The sequence below is a fragment of the Triturus cristatus genome, chromosome 12 (assembly GCF_964204655.1).
Source record: "Triturus cristatus chromosome 12, aTriCri1.1, whole genome shotgun sequence".
NCBI lineage: Eukaryota > Metazoa > Chordata > Amphibia > Caudata > Salamandridae > Triturus > Triturus cristatus.
The window spans coordinates 39,506,247-39,529,094 of record NC_140595.1 but is presented as its reverse complement, the minus strand read 5'-3'; the positions used below and the strand labels follow the sequence as shown (position 1 = coordinate 39,529,094).

The 22,848-nt window shown below is 45.5% G+C and overlaps 1 protein-coding gene across 2 annotated transcripts in view; it reads right to left on the bottom strand.

Moving 5' to 3' along the window:
• Positions 1-22,848, bottom strand: part of SSBP4 (single stranded DNA binding protein 4) — a 469,492-nt gene that overhangs the window by 22,325 nt on the left and 424,319 nt on the right. For both annotated transcript variants that reach the window (XM_085639982.1, XM_085639983.1), the window contains 7 exons: positions 20,776-20,842; positions 15,391-15,461; positions 14,272-14,339; positions 12,810-12,855; positions 11,032-11,067; positions 9,811-9,865; positions 5,117-5,187 (listed from right to left, as the gene is read on the bottom strand). In XM_085639982.1, coding sequence (XP_085496108.1) covers positions 5,117-5,187; positions 9,811-9,865; positions 11,032-11,067; positions 12,810-12,855; positions 14,272-14,339; positions 15,391-15,461; positions 20,776-20,842 — 414 coding nt within the window. The remainder of the gene's footprint in view (positions 1-5,116; positions 5,188-9,810; positions 9,866-11,031; positions 11,068-12,809; positions 12,856-14,271; positions 14,340-15,390; positions 15,462-20,775; positions 20,843-22,848) is intronic.

Below are 22,848 nucleotides of genomic sequence, written 5' to 3'. Positions count from 1 at the left end.
CCCCAACTCTCCCCCTCCCTCCGCAGTCGTATGGCGAGAGGCTCAACCGCTAGAGCAAACAGTAGCGGGGACAACGGGCAGCCCTGTCGCGTGCCCCGCTGGACCGCGAACTCCGTCGATATGCATCGGCCCAGGCGTATCCGCGAGGTCAGCCCGGTGTACAGTAGGCGCGTGTAGGCTAGCAGGATGGGCCCAATGCCCGCTCGTTGTAGCACCGAAAATAGGAACTGCCATGTGAGGGAATCAAAGGCCTTCTCGAGATCTAGGATGAGACAGGCCGCCCTAGGGTATATCCCCCTCACCTGATCTTGTATGTGGAAAACCCGACGTATGTTCTGGGACGTGCGTCTGCCGGGTATAAATCCGCACTGATCCGGGTGGACCAAGGAGCGTATGATTTGCACGTATCTATCTGCAAGAGTTTTCCCAAGGAGTTTGCAATCGGCGGACAACAGCGATATGGGGCGATAGGAGGCCATTTGTTGCGGGTCCCTATGGGTTTTCAAGAACGTCACGATTACAGATTCTCGCATGGAATGTGGCAGTTCTCCCTCTTTCAGTGCCGCCGCAAACATCTCCACCAATCGAGGGACTAGGTGCGTCGAGAATGTCGCGTAATATTCTAAGGGGAACCCATCTAGTCCCGGGGCCTTATTTCGGGCTAGGGCCTGCAGGGCCCGTGTCACATCGGCCGCGGATATTACGGCGTCTAGGGTCTCCCTTTCTGTCCTCGTAATTGTTGGGATAGGCAGGGGATCGAGAAATCGATCCACTACAATTTGTGGGGTGGAGGCGGGGTCACTATATATTTCCGCGTAGTAGTCGCGGAAAGCCCCAAGAATCTCTCCCTGAGAACGCACCAGTTCCCCCCTAGGATCCAATATCTCGGCAATGGGTTTGATGTCCGTGTCCTGTCTGGCCAGCCACGCCAAAAGAGTGCCCGTTTTGTCCCTTTCTTTATGCATCCGTGTAGCGTACGAACGGAAGTTGTACCTCCGTAAATCCGCAGTTGCAGCTTGATAGGCAGTTTTTGCTTCGGCTATACGCCGCGTCTGCCCCTCGGACGTAGGGTCCTGTTTGGTGAGAGCAGCCAAGCGTTGCTCCGCCGTGGTGAGAGCCTGTTCTAGTACGCGCTTAACTCCCGTTATTTGCTTCAAGCACTCTCCTCGGGCCACCACCTTAAATGCATCCCATTCCACTAACGTGGATGATGCTGTGCCCGAGTTGCATAAGAAGTAGTCTTGGATGCTGCTCTCCTGTTCGTGTCGGAAGATCTGATCCGACAGACAGTCCCGCGGCAAGCGCCAAGTAGGGACAGGCGGGTGTGGGGGCCGCCAGTGTAACTGGAGAATGTGAGCATCGTGATCAGAGATGACCCTGCCCAAATAGTCCGTGTGGGCAATCTTAGGCAGTATAGTCGCCGAGCATAGAAAGCGGTCCAGACGAACGCGCAGGTTGTGTGGGATGGAGTGAAAGGAGTACAATCGGAGCAGGGGGTGACGCAGCCGCCAAGCATCGGTGAGCGACCAGTGTGTAATCCAAGCCCTGAATCTGTCCGTTTGCCTATGTGCCGGGGAGTGCGAAGGAGGGGGGTGTGAGCGGTCGAGGTTCAGGTCGAGTGTGCAGTTATAGTCTCCTCCCAGGACCCAGGGTATGGAAGCAAAAGGGGCAAGGACCCCTGTGAGATGGTCCCAAAACTTGTCTTGTTCTACATTAGGGGCGTAAATGCTACCGAGAAGCACAACCTGCCCGTCGAACAGACCCTCCAGCAGTGTATATCTGCCGTCTTTGTCTACCACCCTCCGGAGCTCTTGAAAGGGAGTTCCCGGTCGTATCCAGATCAGCGCCCCTCGTGCATACGCAGAATAAGTAGTGGCGCATAGGAGACCCCTCCATTTTGATTGTAGTTTCCCGACCTCTTTCGCATTGAGATGTGTCTCTTGTAGAAAAACTATCGGGGTGTTGTGACGCTTTGCATAGGAGTACACCGCATATCGTTTGCGCGGAGTGTGGAGCCCCCTAACATTTAGGGTGAGGATGGTAACATCAGTGTGGGTTGTATGAGGTATTATGGCTGTGTATCTGCTCGCCATGCGTGTGGCTGCGCCTAGTGAGATGCGTGAGGCGCGGTCGAACTATCTGACCGAGGGCGCCTATAGCCTCCGACGCTGTGTAGCCATGAGTAGTGGATGTCTGGATTCGTGTCCTTCCATGCGGGGGGTTGGGGAAGTGTGGAACTGGGATAAGCAACTGAACAATCGGGGTCGGGGAACATTCCCAATGCCTAGGGCCCATCGCCGAAACGATGCGTCCAAACCTGTTCACCCTATTAAGGGGGTTACAACAATATAAGGAGGGGGCGGTGGTGCATGCGTACTGGGCCAGACACGGGTCGGGCCATTAGCAGGATAAATGGACGTTGCTCCTGCTTTAGCGAGTAATGAGACTGATGCCTATGTTCGATGAGTGGGGGAAAGCGTACTTAGCTTCACGTTAGGTTCAGGAGTCCCTTCTCATTTCGCTCGAGAGCCAGATTGTTCGTCCAGAATAAGGTCTGCGGTCTGTGGAGTGACCATGGGGGGTGTCGCAGAGTCTTCCCCCGATACTGTTCCATCACTGTCATTCTCCCCCTCCGAGGTAAAGATATGTGGTGGCTGGTCTATGTCGTTCGGGAGGGGAGACGCTTGCAAATCAATCACTGCTTGTAGAGCCTCCCGTCGCTCTTTCACAATTTGCTCTAGATCGGGAGAGTCCTGGGTGCGTGTACGGGCTCTGCCACCCACTCCACCTCGTGAGCGCCGCTGTGATCGCCTCCCAGACTGTGAGTGCTTAGGGTGTGGGTCTCTTGCGATCTCTGCTCTGGACTGCCGAGTGCAATGTAAGTCTGCCCAATCTTGTGCTTCCGTGGCATTGGTGAAAAAAACAGTGGAGTCGGCGTGGACCACCCTGAGGCGAGCTGGGAAGAGCAGGGAGTATTGGATATTGTTCTCGCGCAGCCGGCGTTTCACACTCATGAAGGAAGCCCGTTGTTGTTGAACTGCTCTCGCGTAATCTGGGAACACCATGACACGCTGGTTGTCGACCCGCAGGGTGCCCGCCACTCGCGCTGCGCGTAGTACTGCATCCCTGTCTCGAAAGTGAAGGAACTTTGCCAGCATCGGTCTTGGGGGTGTTCCTGGGGGCGGCCTGCGGGCCGGGACCCTGTGGGCTCTCTCCATAGAGAAGAAGGCGGAGCGATCCCCCTCCGGAGTGAAGGATTTCACCCATGTCTCCAAGTATTGCAGGGGGTCCGTGCCTTCAATTCCTTCGGGTAACCCCAGTACGCGAATGTTGCAGCGCCTTGAGCGTCCTTCTAAATCGTCCGCACGTTCCTCCATGATTGTCAGGCGGTGCAGCACCTCCTGGAGAGTCTGCTGGTGTTTATCAATCGTCGGCTGTATGCCCTCTATCTTCTTCTCTCCGTCTTTCACTCTATACACCAGTTTCCGATGGTCGTCGCGGATAAGGCTGATGTCCGTCGCTAGTGTCCCGAGCCGCTCCTCCATCGAGACTCTAGAATGCTCAATAGCGGCCAGAACCTGGTCCAACTTGACGGAGACCGAGGCATCGGGCTGTGTCTCCACCGCGCCCACCCATGTCCGGGTCTTGGGCATCTTCTCAGGGGCCGTCTCGGGAACCGTCGTCTGTTGGGTCCCCCGGGGTTTCCCCATCGCTGCGATCCGGGTGTGTCAGCGTCTCGGGCACTGCTACCGATTACTCGGGGTCCCTCTTTCCCCCGATAGGCAAGGGGGTCACCTCGTAGGCGGGCCTGCGATCCGCGTCTCCTCTGGGGGCGTCTGAGCTCCGCTGTATGCCTCCGCAGGCCCCGTGGACCCTCCGCCACTCCTCCCCCGTCCGTGGGCCACAAGGAGATTACCGTCCGTCGCCTCTAGGGATCAGTTGGGAGAGCGCAGGAGAGGGACCACCCAGCCCCGCGGTTCCTCGTGACTCAGGGCCGGTGGACACTCCGTCACCCAGTGCCCTCCAGTAGATCGCCAGGGGGCTGCCCTCCGTCGACTCGTGGGGTGTTGTATGAACACTGACGTTGGGTGGCAATCAAACTTGTGTCTCTCTCAGTGTAAAGAACAAAGTGTCCACAAGATGTCAATACATGTACACCACACTCAGGTTCAGTAAGGGGAGAGCTCAGGTCGTACCCCGCTGATGCCGACTGTCCCTTCCCTCTTGTTTCGGGCTCCGGGCACTGCTACTGTGATGTCCCGTCGGGCGCCATCTTAGGGTCAGGCGCCCCAGTCTTGCCCCGAAATACACCAGGACTCCCCCACAGCTTCGCTTTCACCGCAGCTGTCGTATCGTTTACATGCCCTGCAGGAGGTGAGTCTTCCCCTGTCAGCGCTGCCTCGCTCCTCACCCGTGAAGTTGGTCACCGCGCGAGGCGCGCGCCGCTGGTGACATGGCCGCCCATCTTCTTCGCCCCAATGCCGATATGAGGCCGTTCCCTCTCTCAGTATGCCTCCGGGACTCCGCAGCCCCCCAGCGCCAGTCAGACGCTGCTGCTGCTGTAAGCGTGTGGCACGGGGCAGCTCGCAGGCTATATTCTCATCATAGTCGTCCTCCTGGTGCACTAATGCGGACCTCTCGGATCGCCCGCCGCCATCTTGGGGCACCGAGTCTCGATCCGGCGTTTCGTCTCGCCGCCGTTGCTCTTCTCCCCTTCAACGCCCAGCGTCCACGCAGCAGTGGATGCCAGGACCGTTCCGGCGCACGGGGTTGCGGTTCTACGCCGGAGCAACGCCTGGAGTCAGTCACTTTGCCGGCCCGATCTCAGAGCCCTAGCAAGCTGCAGCCACCATCGTAGCCGGCTTGGCCACGCCCCCCCGTCTACATAATCTCAACGATGACGACAAATTTCCACAAGCCGAATGAGACTTCGATGTGTGATAGAGACATCGGAAACATTTTGGGAAAAGTCACCTCTGGACTTCTAAAAAGCATTACGGTGCCATACTAGTGAGGAATTATGCCTGATGCTTGCACACATTAACAGTAATTAAAGTAACTATGTTATTTGTGACATGACATCCTCCAGCCTACTCAGTACACTGTAGGAACTTACATTTGGTCGATTTCCACCGGGCCCTATAGGGTTCATCATTGTGTACATATTTTCACTAGAGTTGGTAGAATCTGCAAATAAAAGACAATTCACAGTGAGTTAAATTGTTGGTGACAGACAATTAGTATAATGCCATTCTTATGTCTTTGAACACCATCTCTGGCAGCTATTGTGTATAGTGGGAGTATATAAAAGCATGCATAGCGTAATCTATCATAGCATAGTGTGTAAAAACGAAATGTACCTGAACGTAACAATGTAATGCACCAACATATTTTCAATTACAGATTTCTATACAATTAGGTGCATGCAAAGCAGACACAATTGCCATCAACAAGCTTTGCAATTTTTTTTTTAGTTCATCAATTTAAAGAGCTTGTCAATGCAGATTATGTTTAAAAAAGGGAGGATAAAAACACTTAAAAAATTAAATATGCAGGAGAAAACCCAGAAAATATACTTTTTTCTGAAAAAACTTTTCCAGAAAATAACATTTTTGCAGTGGAAACATTTTCAGCATAAACATTTTTGTGGAATTTTACCCATAGCCAGATGCCACAGTCACATTTCCTCCAAAATGCAATTCATAATGAGTCACAAAACCACTTTTGTGAGAAAGAAAGAGTTTCAGATTCGCAAAAAGATGTTAGTACATCACCAAAAACTTGTTCGGCACAGCAATTGTTTTTAAAAACGGGAATGGGAAGTCCTAAAGTGCCCAACGACAAACACTGATAGGGATTGACCTACGGCTTGGTGTAAACATGTCCAAAACCGAAGACGGAAAAAAAGACAATTTAACAATGGAGCCGATGCTCATGCACATTAACAAGCATAGAAGGAGTCACTTATACCTCTTGACCTGAAACACTTCTTTGAAGAAAAATATGTTGCACACGTCTGAGTCCAACACTAGATGGCAGGAGTATGCAAAGCATGTGTGTATCACTATCTATTGCAACACATGCCACAAACCACCTGTTCGGCACAACCCTTGTGCTTTTGCAATGCACAGGATTTCTCTACTTCAAATGTTTTTTGTACATCAGCTCCATCAGGGTTGGACTGGCCGTAGTGGGCACCGGGCGTTTCCCCGGTGGGCCGCCAGGGTGGGAACTGGTTTTGGGCCCCTGTGGGGCTGTTCTGTTTCCAGGGCCGATTTTGCAGCATTGCTGCAATATCGTCCCCCGTAACAAAATCGGCCGAAACCAGCCCTAGCAAACAGCTCGGCCGCACGCCCCCGCCCCCCCATCCCCATCCCCCTACTCTGCCACCGGGTGGCTGGCCGAGCAGAGGGCCAGGGCCAGTTTCAGTTCCCAGTCTGGCACCTGAGCTCCATACGGGTGCTGTATTGTAAAAACTGGTACTTTTTTCACTTTTGTGTCTCTGCAACATCAGCTCCAAAAGAGATTGCAGTTTAATGGCAAATTTAAAAATTGTGTGCGTTTTCACGAACGAAAATGTCTCCTGTTCCTGTTTCTTTAGTGCTTCCCTTCTCAGGAGTACAATCTGATGTCTCGGGCTGGAATTTGTATAGAGGGGGAAAAACAATTGGGAATGGAATGGGGAGTTTCAGAGCACGAAAATTGAGGGCCACAGGTGCGTGTGCCAGAAAACTTTACCTGTAACTGAAGGGAGAGCTAATTTGCTATACCTGAGTAAGTCTTTCTTCCTTCATTGAGGTACAAGTGGCCGAAACAGGAATCAATGTTCCCTGATATTTTCACGCACACGTCCACCTAATAGAAGTAGTCGGAAATAGGCGTGCACATTGGGCCAGAATCTGGGAAAACATGAGGAAAATAATGCGGTGATACTTTTTGTTTCCAAAATGTTCCCTACTCCAGATGTGAAAGTTAGGAATCATCCATTGAAGGTGCAGTCATATGTTACCAAGCCACCTTGAATCGGGCCTTTAGTCTCATTATCATGATTGCAACACTGGAGACGAGGATGTATATCACTCCTGGCAGCCTCAGACCATCTTCCACCTGGCGGGTTTGTTTCATCGCATGCTTTTGAATTCTCCAAGCATTGCCACAATTCTACCTTTGAGATTCAGGATTCGGTGCTGGAACTGCCATTAATAAGGTCTCCACACCGAGTCATGGGTTCACCTTAGGTGATTTATGATCATTTATTTTTCATCTTAAGGGATACAAGAATTGAGAGACACATCAACAGTGCGTGTATTATCCTGTGATACATTGTATTTATGGTATTTGTGTAGCGGTTTCTAACTATGTTGAGGTCCTAAAACACTTCCGGGTAGTTGAGCAGGAGGCTACAATGTTTGTTGTGCAAGACTGGTAGCAAATGGGATCATAGGGTGGCCTATGTGGAACGCTTTGGGAGCCAAGCATGAAGTTCATAGGGTTGCGACAATTGTGTTGCAGTGAACGTGTAGGCCATGGACGTCATTTGGGTGTAGTCAGGGGTCACAGCTGTGACATCCAGCTTGCTTCCTGCTACTCCTGGCACTTCCTTTGCGACCACTGGCCTCAGAAGAGGCATACACTATGCCCCCTTGAGGCCAGGGGTCGCATAGGAAGTGCGAGGAGTAGCTGGGAGCAAGCTAGAGTTCTCAGCTGCGACCCCTGACTACCCCAAATGACGTTCATGGTGTAGGTAGCTCTTACGTATGGGGTGAAGACCAGAGACGTGAGAGATAGAGTCTTGATTGCAGATACTTGTAATTTCTTAACACCAATGCAACATTTCTAGGGACTATACCAGAATTCTCAGCAAAAAATATAACATGCACTGCCTCACAACTTCCTCCTCTGTGCATGACCATCCACAGCTGGATACAACACCACCTCGGTCAAGCTGAACTTTAAATCAGTTGCAGTTTCTACAGCATCACAGTGAAGGAACTATTTCAAGACGGCTGCCACAGTGCCCGAAAAGTGCTAAAAGTGACAATTTTTCAAAAGAACTCATAAGCTTAAATAGCTACACGTGTAAACAAACAGACATACTTTTAGTGTATGCATTCATAGAATGTGAAGTGCTTTTGCACTCTAAAACCTTTTCTGGTGCTTATCTACAGGTAAACATTTGACCCTCAATGGAGAAATACCTTCTACCCAAATGCCCCACTAATACAGGGAGTGTTCCACCCCCATGCCAATATTGGATAGGACTTACTTCTGCCCTTGATAGGAGTGTATTTCTGACACTGACCATAATGGGAATGAACCCGATCAATATTACTTGCCACTGGGAGCAGAATTACATCACATTAGTGTCAGCAACTCTACATAGCGGCATAAATTCACATTACACTTGTAAGTTAGGGTATTTGCACTCCTAAATTCAACTAAGTTGAACTGAGCAATTATGTCCAAGCCATTTCCTATGTCACAGACTATAAACTACAAGTAACAGAGGTGACAGCAGTACAAGCCTGTCCAACAGCACAAAGAAGTGCCACAGCCAGTCAAGGCTCCTCACCAGTACCAGGCACAAAGTGTCTCTCTTCATAGACCTTGATTCCCAGCATCTCTTTGGGGCCTCAATGGGCAGCAGGAAGCAAGTACTCTTGTGCACAGGCATTGATAGCACCCTTCAACACATTTCTGCAAAGATCTACACAACTGGAAATACATTTTAAAAAAGTGACCTACAGAGTACCACAGCAGTTGGAAGAAGATACTGATGGTTTCCACCAATAGGCACTTGAGTAACACTGGACTAGCAGGCTCGCTCGACCTGCAGCATTCCAAGTTCACTCCAAAGCGCTGATTAACTTGTTGTATGTCACCACCGCAACAGTATATTCCACTGCAGCTAAATTCTTTCACTAGTGCTACAACTCTGCTTGTGAGCGGGTGGGTTGAGATAGAGGTGTGGGTGTAGAAGGCCATCTTTGGGGGAAGATTGCCCATATTTTAGTCCCATATCAGCATAAAAGACTGGCAGGAGCAGCTGTTTGGCAGAGAAACAAATCCTACACTCCAATGGCATCAGGGATGATGGCACCTGTTTCTACATTGGCCATATTGGTCTCCTTTTACTGAACATCCAGCCTGACCTACTTTTTCGAGCATTCCCGAGATGATTGCGCTGCTCGCTCAGAGGACAAAGAGGGGAACGAGGGAAGTTATGGAACGGCAGAGAACTTTTCCCTCAGTTTGGTAATGGCTGGCTGACCTCCAGGTAGCACTGCGGCGTGGGCTGACGCGCGCTGTCGTGATGCCTTTGTTTACTTGTCTGGCCTTCTCCTTGGCTCCTTCAGATTTAGTCTCATTTCAAGTACCATTCGCAGACTCCAAAGAAACATGTCTTTTGAGGGTTTTGCAGAAAAAAAGATCACAATTTCTGCCTGTCAGACAAAGCACTTCAGAGTAACTAGGGAAACCAGACACAATGGAGAGGAAAACACGTCACAGGCGGAATAAAACATGCTCAATACCATCTGCCTGCGCGTGTGTGCGGTGGTAAGTGGCCTTTGAGTGTCATACGTGCCAGCGGCTTCCAATGTCACAAACATCCCAGGCATGCTTTTAGCAGGTATCAAGTACTTGGGATAAACACAGATGGGGTAAGTTAGGGTATCATAGAGCGGTTTAAGGGGTCGCAAACAGACACTACCCCAGCAGCCCTTACGCGGACACCAATATCAAGCTCCTGTAACCCCGCTGAGTGAAGAAGAAAAACTCATGTTAGTTATTGCATTGTAAAGTACGTACCTCCTGGACTAGGCATGATGGGCGTTCCTGGTGGACCTCCGCCCCCGGGCGGACCCTAAAAATCAAAACCAGAATTATATACTGAACACACTGTAAAGAATATCCATAAACTAGATCCTATTTCTGCCATGCCTTGTGAGAAATATTATATACAAAAAATACAGCGAGTACAATTCGGCTGGAATCAATCCACAATCGCATTTCCATACAAGACATCTCTACTTCTCTGTTGAGAGCACTCAGTGGTGGTGTTTGGGCAAAACAACAATGGAACTCAAAAGGCCTGGAGATGAAGGTTATGTGAAACCCCCAACAGTGAGAAGAGCCTCACTGATGGTACCATGGCCTCCAAAGTGGGAAGACGTAGACTGCGTGGTCCATGTCTGAAGCTAACTAGCTTTCTACAATAGTTAAGAGCTATTCTATTTCCAGGTAATTGTGGTGGCCATTAACATCAAGTGGACTGGCAAAGGTGTTTCTAAGCCAGTAAATGACATTCAACTGAAATATTTCCTTATTTCTTTAGTCTGAGTTATTGACAACCACTTTTCTAAAACTGAACATCTTCTGCAGATGCCATGCCATGCGGTAATAATCATCTTAGTGTACCAACCTGAACCCTGTGGTGTGTTCCCAGGGATGTGCATGTGTTGCAGGTGCAATGCATGTACATCACTATATAAGGTGGAGCAAACGATTAATAACAATAGAGGTGCAGGTCTAAAAAGACCTACTACCTCCATAGAGCTTCTTTCTCAATTTATTTTTTGTACAGTGCTTAAACTGTGCGGTGCACAAGTGCTTGTGAACAGCAAGCTAATGATTCCACCTGTCGCAATGAAAATTCATGCTAATAGAGTTGTCTAAAACACAGAATTCTTTTTTTTCTACTTGTAATGCTTCACGTAATATTCAGAAATTGGACAGAGCTAGTGAATCTCAAAGTACAGTGGTCCTTTAAAAAAAAATTGTTTTTAATGTATTGTAGTATTTGCCACCACAAGGGTCCAATAGATATTTAACAAGAAACTTCCTAAAGTGCCTTGGAATATCGAATAAAAGACAATTTAGGTTTACATCAGGTAGAAAATGGGGAAATCAAAATGTGCAGATCGAACAGAAACAGGGTGGTCTCTTCATATCATATATTAAAATATTCCATACAATGACGCAGGGAGCCAGAAATGTAACAAAAACCAAAAACAACAAAGAGGAACTTACCACATAATTTCCTGGAGACGACGACGAATAAGCTATCTAGAATTTAAAAAAGTGATAAATATGAGATTACAAGAATGTAAAAAATCTATCCTGCTAATACCTTTTGACACAGATCAGCATTTCAAGGCTCCGCACCGGTGTTGTGTCCTTCCAAAAAGTATTTAATCTTAGTATTTAGAGCTAGGCATTAACTTGTGGGAGGGATACTTAAGAAGACCACTGGAGGGAATCTGTTTCTAGGGCCATAACCACCGTTATATGGAAAGATTTGGATCACATATCTACAGAATTTTCAGTTTGAAGCCTTACAAATAGGATTTTTAAATAACTGTTAGGCAAAACAAGAGTCCTCTATACTATGGGAAGAAAAACAGAGCTCCTATTATGGATTGTAGGATGCATAGATTTTAAAAACCAATGAAACTCAGTCTAAGAGTGTCCACATGCAGGTCAGTTCACACACTTCTAACAACGCTGACCCACCGGTGATCCGCAGCCTCTTTGTGAACGATGTTAGCAGCCATAGAGGGAATTAGGCAGTGTCTAAGGGGCCACTGACAGCTTCCCTAGGTTTCCCCAGAAGGGAAGGTTTTTATTGCAAAGCTTCACCAGTTCAGTTTCCCGTTCAGGAATGCAGTTGCAGGTGGCAGGCCCCCGTCACGGTGTCTGTAGCCAATCGCATAAAGCCACCTTCCCACTGTATAATCATTAGGTTGATCACTCTGCGACCCACTCCGACTGCAGATGCTGTAAGGCAACCTATTTGTTCGTGGTTGCAAATTGTGCACTGAATTTATGTGTCCAGGGTTTCATTTTGAGATGGGACATGCCTATGTCACATCTCAAAATGTAACCCTGGTCACAAAAAGATAATGCACAATTTGCAACCGCGGTTTAGTACATCTGGCATTATAGCTTAACCGTGAGAGAGCTAACCAGAAGAAAGTGAAAAGCTTCTTCTCTTACTCAATCTGACATCATCAACAATAAATTGTCCCTTGGTTTGACATTTGATTGGGTTGTAGAACCTACTCTGATATCAGTCTCTTGGTCCCCCTGGAACAATGGAGTTGCTAGCCAGCATCACATATAAACATATCAATTGACCAGGAATCAGAAGTATTTAATTGACTTTTATAGTGAATGTCTAGGGATTATTTTGTTGATGTCCTAACATTTGCTATATTTTAGGGCTGGACGCATCACCAAGGAAATAGGGCATCTGGTGCTACATTTCTAGCAGCTGGGTTCTGTGGCATACAATTGTTTTCCAGTGAATGAGGAAAAATAAGCGAAATAACCACTTACAGAGCATCATATTGTCTGCTAGATAAAATAAAGCATCCCTAGCCAAAGGGGTGTCCAATGCCGGCCTGAAAGGGCTGGATCCATGCCATATTGTCAGGATAACCATGGTCTAGTTAAATTACTCCTATTTAGATTCTGAAATGAATCAGGTCTTCCTGGGCCTACGTTTGATACACCGGATTTATAAGGTCATACTATACAGCATGTTTATTTCTGTGTATTTTGTAGATAACCACAAATAAGACATACACGCATACATAAGTACTTCAGATAAGAGAGAAATACAGATGTATTTGAGGTGACAAGGTCATTTTATTTTAGAAATAAAATTGTGAGTATAATTAGGGTTCTTAGGCATGAACATGGGGAAAATCAACTTTGTTTTGGAAGAGTGCTACAGAAGGTAGGAATACAGATTGCAATTCACATCACATGGAACATCTTTCAAAGACAATGGTAAAAGGACTCACCGAGTTGGCGTTAGGGTTCGGCCAGGGGCCCCTTCCTCCTGGTCCCCTGAAACAGACAGAAACAATTCATTTTACCAACATCCATTTAGCCTTAAGACTAGTTCCTTGAGATACCCATCAGTATATATAACTAATTAGGTCCTGGCCAAAACAGAGCGAAACATTATAGGCACGGCCTTTGGATTTAGGAAATTCTGCAGCGTTTGCTGCATAATTATGGATTTAATGGAATTGCCACATAAGCCACCATTTGCAGCATCAATTTAGACTTGAAAAAAAAATATGTTGCGAGCTCAAATAGCATAGCTGCATAGCTTCTCAGGTCCATGTGTGATGAGCTGGTCCAGTACAGGTTTTTTCCTTTGTATTCTGGGGCTTGTAGTCTTGCTTTATAATGGCAAAAACAAGAAATTTGTTTCACAATTGCTGCCAAATTTCTGTGGCCATGGTTATAGGGCACGGATGTGTGATATTGGTCCAGCCAGTTCATATTTTCGGGATAACCACATACATTGTATCTTAATAGGAATCATTGACGTACCCCATGAGTTGGCCATGAAATTACTTCTTCCAGGACTTCTCACATCTTCTATCTATTTCACTGTGTCTAACTGACAAACAAGTGTGTGTTCTTCTGCACTTCCTGTACCTAAAACTCTTCATTTTGTTACGACCAGTCCAACTGTGAGGGAAGGCCATTTTTTTGTAGCGCACTTCATACAGGAGCGCCACAGGAGTTCATAAAGAAATTACAAGATCATTTGCCTGGATCTCAAGTGGAATTCCAGACAAATACAGAAGACTTGAAAACAGCATGGATGAGCGAAACACGTGGGGCGAGTGCATGAAAAAGAAACAATTTGTACAATGTGTAGACATTGTTGTACAAACACCATTTTTAAACAAAATATTGCTACAAATCCTAGAGAAAAGGCCCAGTTGATATTTTCTAACCACTGGATGTCACTATTTGCATTTAAGTATTCACTGTGACGATTTGTGAAATACTCAAAGGAGTGGGAGCCCAAATTCTCTGCAAGAGAGAACTACACAGCTCAGCAAATTGTGGATTTGTTCATTTATTCCCAGGCTGAATTTGTGAACTCACTCAGCAAATCATTGAAAAACCACAACAATACGCGAAACATAAGTGGCGGAAATAATTCTTACAGTTGTGAAATTGCTCACAAACAGTGAATTTAGCGCCAGAATGTGCCTCACGGCATCAGCACGCTTAACATACAAAAATCTCTAAATCTATTAAGAGTGTTTAGGTTATTTGTGTAAAATTGAAATGTAGCCAGACTTGCATGTCCTTAACTGTAAATGAATAGCGAAACCTCGAGGGACGTCAGAAAATACGTTTTTATCAGTGCCTCTTCAGACACATCACATATTCATAACACCTTAAAAATGTATAACTGAATAGCAGATAAGTTGCCCCAAAAAATAAAAATCTTACATGTTCATTCCTGGCATGCCTGGACCACCTAAGGAGTTTGGGGGCGGTCTCATTCCACTGCCGTAATTCTGAAACAAGAAAATAGGATCACAGTGTGAGATGGGACCAGGTGCTGCGGCGATGGACACAACAACATCGGGACTTTTATCCCATGTGAAACACCCCTTAACCAGACATCAGCTAAAATATGAACATCAATCCGCTAGGCACCCAAGTGTGTGAGTAAGAGGCTGACCGAGAGCTTGTTTTCTCCCTTGGGAGGGCTGGTCCATGTTGACCTTCAAGGGCTAACTAGGGCATTTAGTGGAAGGCCAAACCTGGCTTTAGTTTCCAGGTTTAATTTTGTCAAACCGTTTCACAGACTTTTTTTAAGTTTTGGTTTTCCAACCCTGGCATAGACTATATTGTAATTTCTTTGCACATACCTCTATTCTACAATGTCCTTGCGCTCTCTGATTATACATTATAACTAAAAGTTAAAAGACGGTCCACCAGATGACCTTACACCACCTGTCTTGCATATATCAAACTAAAGACTCATCTGAATGCATCAACAAAAAGTTTGTACCAAAAGGCTGGAGTGGTGCACTACTTCAATAAATCATTCAAGTCTTATAATATTGTCTCAGTCAATCCTTTATTTTTCATGAATTTCCAACAATAAACTATACCAGCCAACACGTTTTGTTCATATGAAATGAACTTCTTCAGGGCAAAATGTGATTCTGAGATTGGGGGAAGAGATCATAGGTTCCCCCTGGAGTTCCGTGAGAGCTGAGTGTAAGCTCTATCCGTTGTGTGTAGTTGTCATCAATCTAGTAGTAGATGTGCACAAACTAATGTGTCTACGTGGCCTCCTTGATAAGGGCCGGTGCTTGATTGATCTGTTGGGCCGGAAGCTGCCGCCTGCTTCGATCCAAGGCGGAGAGTTTAATCTAATCATTGCAAGTACTGTGCCAAGAAAAGAACATCTAAGTTCCAAAGATAATATTTAGATCAATGTTTTACAAGCCCTTTCTACAATCTGTGGTAAAAGCATGTCCACCATTGCCTCTATCTTAAGTTTTTAGGTGCTTGTTAACAGCGTTCATTTGTACCACTGAATGTACGGCTACTTACTTGAGGTCCCATTCCCGCCATCCCCCTCGGTGGATTCATCCTCTGCATTGGTCCACCCATGTTAGGATGACCTGTTAAAGGAAGAAAATATTAAAAATCAAGAATCAAAAGAGTGAGAGACAGATTTAAAAGGTTCACAACACAATTGTATTGTAATTGCATTTGTATAGTGCTTACTACCCCTGACGAGGCGTCAAAGCACTTTTCGGCGAGTAGCACGCTACTCTGGGACCCAAAGAGGTTTAGTGTTGAATTAGTATAGTGAAACATGCAAGTAACATTTAAGCGGTGGTTATGTTTAGTCGGTTATTTGGATTCGGAAGGATAGAAGAGGAAAAAAAGTTTGTATTTATATAGCACTTTTTACCCCTGATAGGGTGTTGAAGCGCTTTTTTTTTTTGGGTGAGTAACACGCTACTCACGAAACCCATAAAGGATTACTAGTGAATTAGTATGGTGAAATATGAAAGTAATTTGAGTAGTGGATATTAGTCAGTTATTTGGAGTGAGAAGGATAGTGAAGGGATAGAAGGGAAAGAAAGGTTTGCATTCATATAGCGCCTGTTACCCCTGATGGGGTGTTGAAGCGCTTTTCTGGCAAGTAGCAGGCTACTCCGGAACCCATAAAGGATTAGTGTTGAAAATTAGTATAGTGAAATATGAAGTAGTTTGAGTGGTAGATATGTTAGCCAGTTATTTGGATTGAGAAGTGTTGGGGAGGGGTAAAAAAGGGAAAAAGGTTTGCATTTATATAGCGTTTGTAACCCTTATGAGGTGTTGAAACGATTTTTTGTCAAGTAGCACGCTACTCTGGAACCCATAAAGGATTAGTTGTGAATTAGTATAGTGGAATATGAAATTAGAGAAGAGAACATGTTAGTCTGTTATTTTGATTGAAAAGGATAGTGGAGGGTTAGAGGAGTGAAGGATTTCTTTTTTTAGGTCATAGCAGTAGGAGGAGGCTTTTGGATGAGTAAAAAGGGGTTTTGGAGGGGAAGAGTCAGAGGGAAGGGTTAAGAATGGTTTGTTTTGCGGGATCGGTATAGTAAAGAGGTGTCAGATGATGCAAGGAGGGATAGAGTAGGAGAGAGTCAAGAAAGGGTTATTTTGGGGAACATAGTAGTGGTATGGGGTTTGGGATAAATGAGAGAGTGGGTGTAGAGAATATAATGATAGATGTACAGGGTGAGAGATAGGGTAGTGCATTGGAAATGCTAAATTAGAAGAAAGTGATAAATATATAGATCCATAAGTAAATTCAAAGTATATCGATGAGGGAGACCTCTCCGCAACGCGAGGACTGGAGCCCTGCCGGGTTGAGGAACGAAGCACACAGCACTTTTTTGGGATTCCCTGGAGTTGGGCGGCACCTATAAAACACCAGAGCAGGTCCCGCAGCGTGGGACGTGCGAGCCCGGGCTCGACCTGGGCCAAGACGGGCCCGTCTTAGCCCGTCATAGGCCAGTAGAGGCTGGGCTAGGCTACGGCCCTTTGTCGTGCTGCGGAAGCCCCGAGGTCTCTTTACAAGTGGATTCTTCTGATTTAATCGCTGTGAACGCTAGTATACGAACTTGGTGAGTCCGTGACCTTGCACAGTCCTTTGTCTATTAATCTTATTTTCCATTGAACATCGAAGCTATCCTGTGGTATACCATTTAAAATGGGAAAAGGGAAACTCTGAGTGGTCCTAAAAATCCCCATAAAGAGGGAGGGGGGATCCCGTCAGTCCCTTTTAAAGTACTTAACTGGGGCAATGGGGGCGATAGAGCAACAGATCACCTCGGTGGAAGAGGCCATAAACACGGATAGATCTGGCCCGTTTTCAGGTCCTACTACTGGTAATGAGGATCTTGGAACTCCTGCCCTTTCATCGGCCATCATTAAATTCCCGAGGAGTGGCGCAATTATTAACGGTAGCGCCTTGAACCTCTCGCACCACATTTCCGTTAGTGATTTGGACAGCGATTCTCAGCCCCCAGCCAAACGACTAAGAAATACAATTAATCCCGTCCCCAGTTGTCCAGAGGCCGCAGCAACTGTGAATGGACCGATTCCATGCATAGTGCGGAGAAAAACGGCAATTAAGGACAAGCCATTGCCGGTCCCGAAACAAGGCCGCAAGGGAAATGCCATTAACGGCCCCAGATCTAATCCCCACAGTGAGTTGGCGCTTCTACATGGCAAACTTGATACACTAGATTCCTATTTGAGAGAAACTTTAACCAATTTATCTAGCAGAGTGGGCGCTCTAGAAGAGCTACTTATGAAATTCCCAGAATCTCTATACCCCTCTAATCCTGTAGCAAATAATGCAGCGCTTAGCAGGAGAGATCATTTTGATGGTAGCACTAATAACCAGACTCAGAGAGGGGTGACTGTTCCCGTAGCCAACCGACTGCATTGGGGCGAAACCGGGGAAAAGATCATAAAACTCGTCCATTAATCCAACATTACCATCTGTTGATACTTTAGGTGGGTTCTCCAAGTCCACTCCAACTACCGTAGTTAAGGACTCCCTACATTCCCCGGAGGTAAGAATCATTGGTTCTAAGTCAGGCCATCAACCTTTAATTCACTCAGGAACCTCTAACTCCTTTAACCCCCCCCCCCCCCACTTCAGCCTCTGCGGATAATCATGTAACTGATCCGTCCACGATAGTCCTGGATTTACCTCCAGCTGTGACCCCGTATACAGTCATCTTAGCTAATGTTCCTGGATTATCGTCTGGGGTAATAGAATCCTGGGACTCATTTAGGAATAAATCATTACTTTGGTTGGGCTCAAAAACTGGCTCTCTGGATAGCCTCTTTTCAAACTTTAAAATGGTCAGACGTATTAGTTGCTAGGGAAACGGCAGAAGTTACTACCAGGGGATTGTGTGATTTTAACTTTTAAGTCCCCACAACTTGTACAGAATATTTTGATCAGGGTAGGTACTTACTCCATCTCGAATCAAGACATTAACGTGATCCCCTAGGGTTTTCTATCAACCGCCTCGTCTTAATCGTCCAAATCTTCACAACGAGGCATACCCATTGAATCCTCTACCTCTGTACAATGTCCCAGTCCACAATCGTTTTGATCTTTTTTCTCGCTTAGATCAGGTGGATTGACACTCTATTGCTTCCCTAAGTGAGGATGAGTCAAGTGGGAGGGCCCTTATAAACGTAGGTACATTAGCCCCAGGAGTAAAGGAGATGGGTAATAATAATGTCCCAGACAGCGCCCCATTAGCATTAGAACCTAGTTCAATAGGTCACCAGGGGAAATGTAATTATCTTCCCGTAGAGATTGTAGGAGAAGAGATAATGGGTAACACTCTGACTCCGGTTGCTTCTTCTGCCTATAGTCCAGCTGAAAGCCTAGTTATTCCTCCTGTGGCCTCCATTGTTTCTCCCCTTGGATATAGTCCACGGGTTGTCAATGGAATTGAGAAGGATAACTTCTGCCATTTCATGTTTTGGAACATCGCAGGCCTAAAGACGAAGATTGTGAACCGAGTTTGTTATTGGCTTTGACGATAGATCCCATTTACATTAATGGCTTCAAACCTTTCATACGCCTACGGTAGCATCAACCCATGAACAGGGGATGTTCTAACAAAGTTCGCAATATCAAGGATTTCTCCCACAAAATTGTGCAGGCGAGGTAAGCACTAGGGCGCCGCTCTGCACTTTTCACTTTCAACTATGTAGCTCTGCGTTCACAAGTGCACTCGAAAGCAACCTTTCATGCTCCGCTCACTACATGTTCAGTGTGTCTGAGCTGTTCTTGAAGACTGCTTTTTACTATTTCAGATTTTGTGTTTCAGAAGTGAGCTTACTTATAATTCCAGAAGTTTGCAATGGCCAAAAACTTAAAAAAACTACTCCTGCACAAGGGAATTTAGAAGGCAATTGTTTGAACATATTCTTTGGGAGTAAGAATGCTAACACAAAACATCATTTTTGTGGGTATTCTCTCCCGCAAGATCTACTTTTTAACTATCATTTATTTTGAATATTTTCCACATCAAAGAATTGACCAATAAAAAAAAAAATCAAAACCACAAATTTGGTGAAGTCTGATTTCACACGATCTAACCAAGTTTGGAATTTACACTTAGTTTTTTGGGGCTTTCTGCACACAGAAATAACACTTGCTGGTGAAAATGCAACTTGAAGTTTGACTTTGAAAAAGGTACTTAAATTTTTTTTCACTATCTGGTTCAATAGTATTCATTTTATCAATCGAGAAAGATGACAGTTTCATTCAGCATTACCAGAATTCGAACCCAAAACCCCCAATTTGCATAGACCTCTGCCCAAGGCACTCAATCCAGTGAGCTATCACATCAGCTTTTAAAGAGGGCCTCAGTTTCATCATCTGTAAATCCTTCCTGAAGAAGCCAACCTGCTTTAGCACCCTGGCTCTGTTCCAAAATATGTAGTTCTATATTTGGTTTTATGGTATTTGAAGATCAAATCAAACTTTGAATTTACATGCTAAATACCTGTCCCTATTCATCTTTTACCACAAAATTCCCTGTCTAGGTAATATCTACATTATCACTTTCTCCAAAGGCCATTTTCTGCAAATTCAATAAATTTGATAAGTATAACAAGTTTTCATGGCTGGCAGCAAAACTCATTACAGAGTCGATGAAAAAACTAAACTACAGGAAGGCAATAGGGTTGCGAGGGGTGGGCGGAATCACGCCTACTTTCAGCAGGACGAAGAGGTGCATGAATTAAAATCGGAGAATGAATAATGAGAAAGTGGAGACTAATATGCACCGTACTCCAAATTGGTTTATATTTAACTTGTAAACATTTCAGTTGAAATCAACAATTTAGATGACAGAAAAGAAATAAAAGGGGCTCCCCACCGTTGCATGACATTTCAGCCCCTAAATGAGGCAAATATGCATATATCATTCTACACTTTATATAAAATGCATCTGCATACATGCAAGCTGTGTTTACAACCAGAAAAACTGTTGAAGTCCGAGCCTGCAGCCCTTCACTCGTTAACACCGAAACATCATCGCTTTTCGGATGTCAGTACAAGAATCTACACCTCCTTATCTTTTACTCCGCATGTCTATGTAATAGCCTGGCGATGTGGCTGTGAATGCATGCCCAGCTTGAAAGGCATACGAGTTAAAAAGCCAATTTTGTTTGTAAACGTGTATGTATTTAAACTGCACAGAGAATCCAGTGTAAATGATAACGTTTGACCTTGAGGTTATGAGGGCTTCATTACATGGGAGGGCTCTGTGAAAGAATCTATATCACCTGGAGGTCTTGTGGGGGGCACTACAGGGGACCCAGTGAACCATAAAATCTCACCTGGAGGTCTTGTGGGGGGCACTACAGGGGACCCAGTGAACCATAAAATCTCACCTTGAGGTCTTGTGGGGTCCATGGCGTTTGGCAGTAATGGCTGAGAACCTGGTACTCCTACAGGAGGCTGAAAGAAATGCACACAATGTAGGATAATGTAAAAAGCAGTATCGAAAAAGGGAAGAACCCTCTGACATTTTGACTCGGAGGCAAACAAAGCCATTGGGCAATCTGGAGATACCCGGACCATCTGGAGATACCCGGACAAGTAAGGAGCCTGAAACTCTAGTAGGGTGGTGGAAGAGTCAAACACCTATCACCCCGTTATGTCTATGTCAGGATCTCTGGCCTGATGGTCAGCCAGTCTTTGAACTTCACGCTCAGGTAGAGGTGTAGTAAGGACAGGGCACGGTGTTGGCCATCCCAGTGTCAACAAGATACAAGGTAAAAGGGCCCGGGAAAGGGGCTGTCTGCCACAGTATCTGAACCTGTCCTCCATTTTCTGTCTGATTAGTCATTTGTTATTATTCTCATGTGCACAAACATACACCTCTAGGCTCTAGCTAATAATAATGACATCATTGATCCCATCTACTGTCTACAGGCTTTTCAAAATCCAGTTTTTCACTGCTCTGGTTTTTCACTGCTGTGTCCATCACAAGGTCAAGGTCAAAAGATAAGTCTCTAATTGGACGGGTGGAAGAACCTTCTCCTACATTGCAGCCAAAACCTGGAACGAGCTGCTGACCAACATCAGACGTGCCCCCACCCTACACATTTTCAAGAACGCCCTCTTCAACTGATCAGAGTTGCTCTCCCCCCCCCCCCCCCCAGCACCTTAAAACCCTCACAGGTGAGTAGCATGCTTATAATTACCCTGATTGATTGATTGATTGATTGATTGATTGACAACCCTGTCTTTGTGTTTCGAACGACAAAGATCTCTAACATTGACCTTGTCGTCTACTGTGTCACTTAGAACCTCTCAATATCCTAGATGCTACAGATATATATTTCATCTGATCTCCCAGAAAGATTCGGATTGCCTTGGCCCATTCCCACACATCTCACCAGTAACTACAGAGAATTGGGATTGAAAGAAGGTTCAATGTATTTCTTTATACTTCAGGACAATAAGGCAGAGGAAGGTGTTGGTGCTTTTTTTGGAATCTTTGATTTCAACTTAAAGAGATTATATATATATATATATATATATATATATATATATATATATATATATATATATATATATATATATATATATATATATATCTACTAACACCCCTCTGACTTCACGTAATGAAGTTAGTACAAGAGTTTGGTTGACCGTAAAAAGCAAAGCACAGGGAGTTTCTCGATATGGTCATGGACCCCTGCATTGACTTATAATGTACAAAAGGGGGATTTATTCCATACACTTTATGGTCACAGCGTCACATTTCCCCCAAAACTCTCATATCATTAGTCTAGTGCTCCTTCTTCTGAAAGTGGGACTAGAGTTGCAGGAATGTAGAATAACTCTGAAATCTGTGCCGTAGGCATAAACAAACGAGTGTCGAGAAACACGAGTTACACAGTTTGTTATAAGTCACTTTCAAAGCCATCCTTAGTTTCGAATGTGCAGGCACCGTCCAAAAAAATTCCTGTTTTCAAGTAATGAAATCATGCAGTGCCATAAATAAATGTACTTCAATTATAACTGACTGCAAATTTTCAGGGAAAAAAAGTTCAGTAGAAGAGCTAACAAGCTAGCTGTCCCTTCTGGGTTGTAGGTTGTCATTTTGACTCAGTGTCCAGACTTTCATGCAGTCTGCTCTCTATGGTGCAGGTAGTGTAACATCACACCTTGCACGTAATACAGTATTACAGTAGAGCAGCTACGGGATTTTCTTTTTACAGGTGACTTGTGTTGTCACAACTAGAATGCAAAAAGAAAATTAGAAACCAGGTTTTATACAGTTATTGCAGGTTTCAATGTGTTAAAACGCAATCTACCGCTGCACACCTCCAGACAACTTGTGTTGACACAAAACTGCTGGACCAACGTTAGGGAACTCCCTGAAAGTAAATCTTTTAGCACAAATGACGGAAGGAGACCTTGCTGTTAGAACGGATTCCCAAACAATACATGCT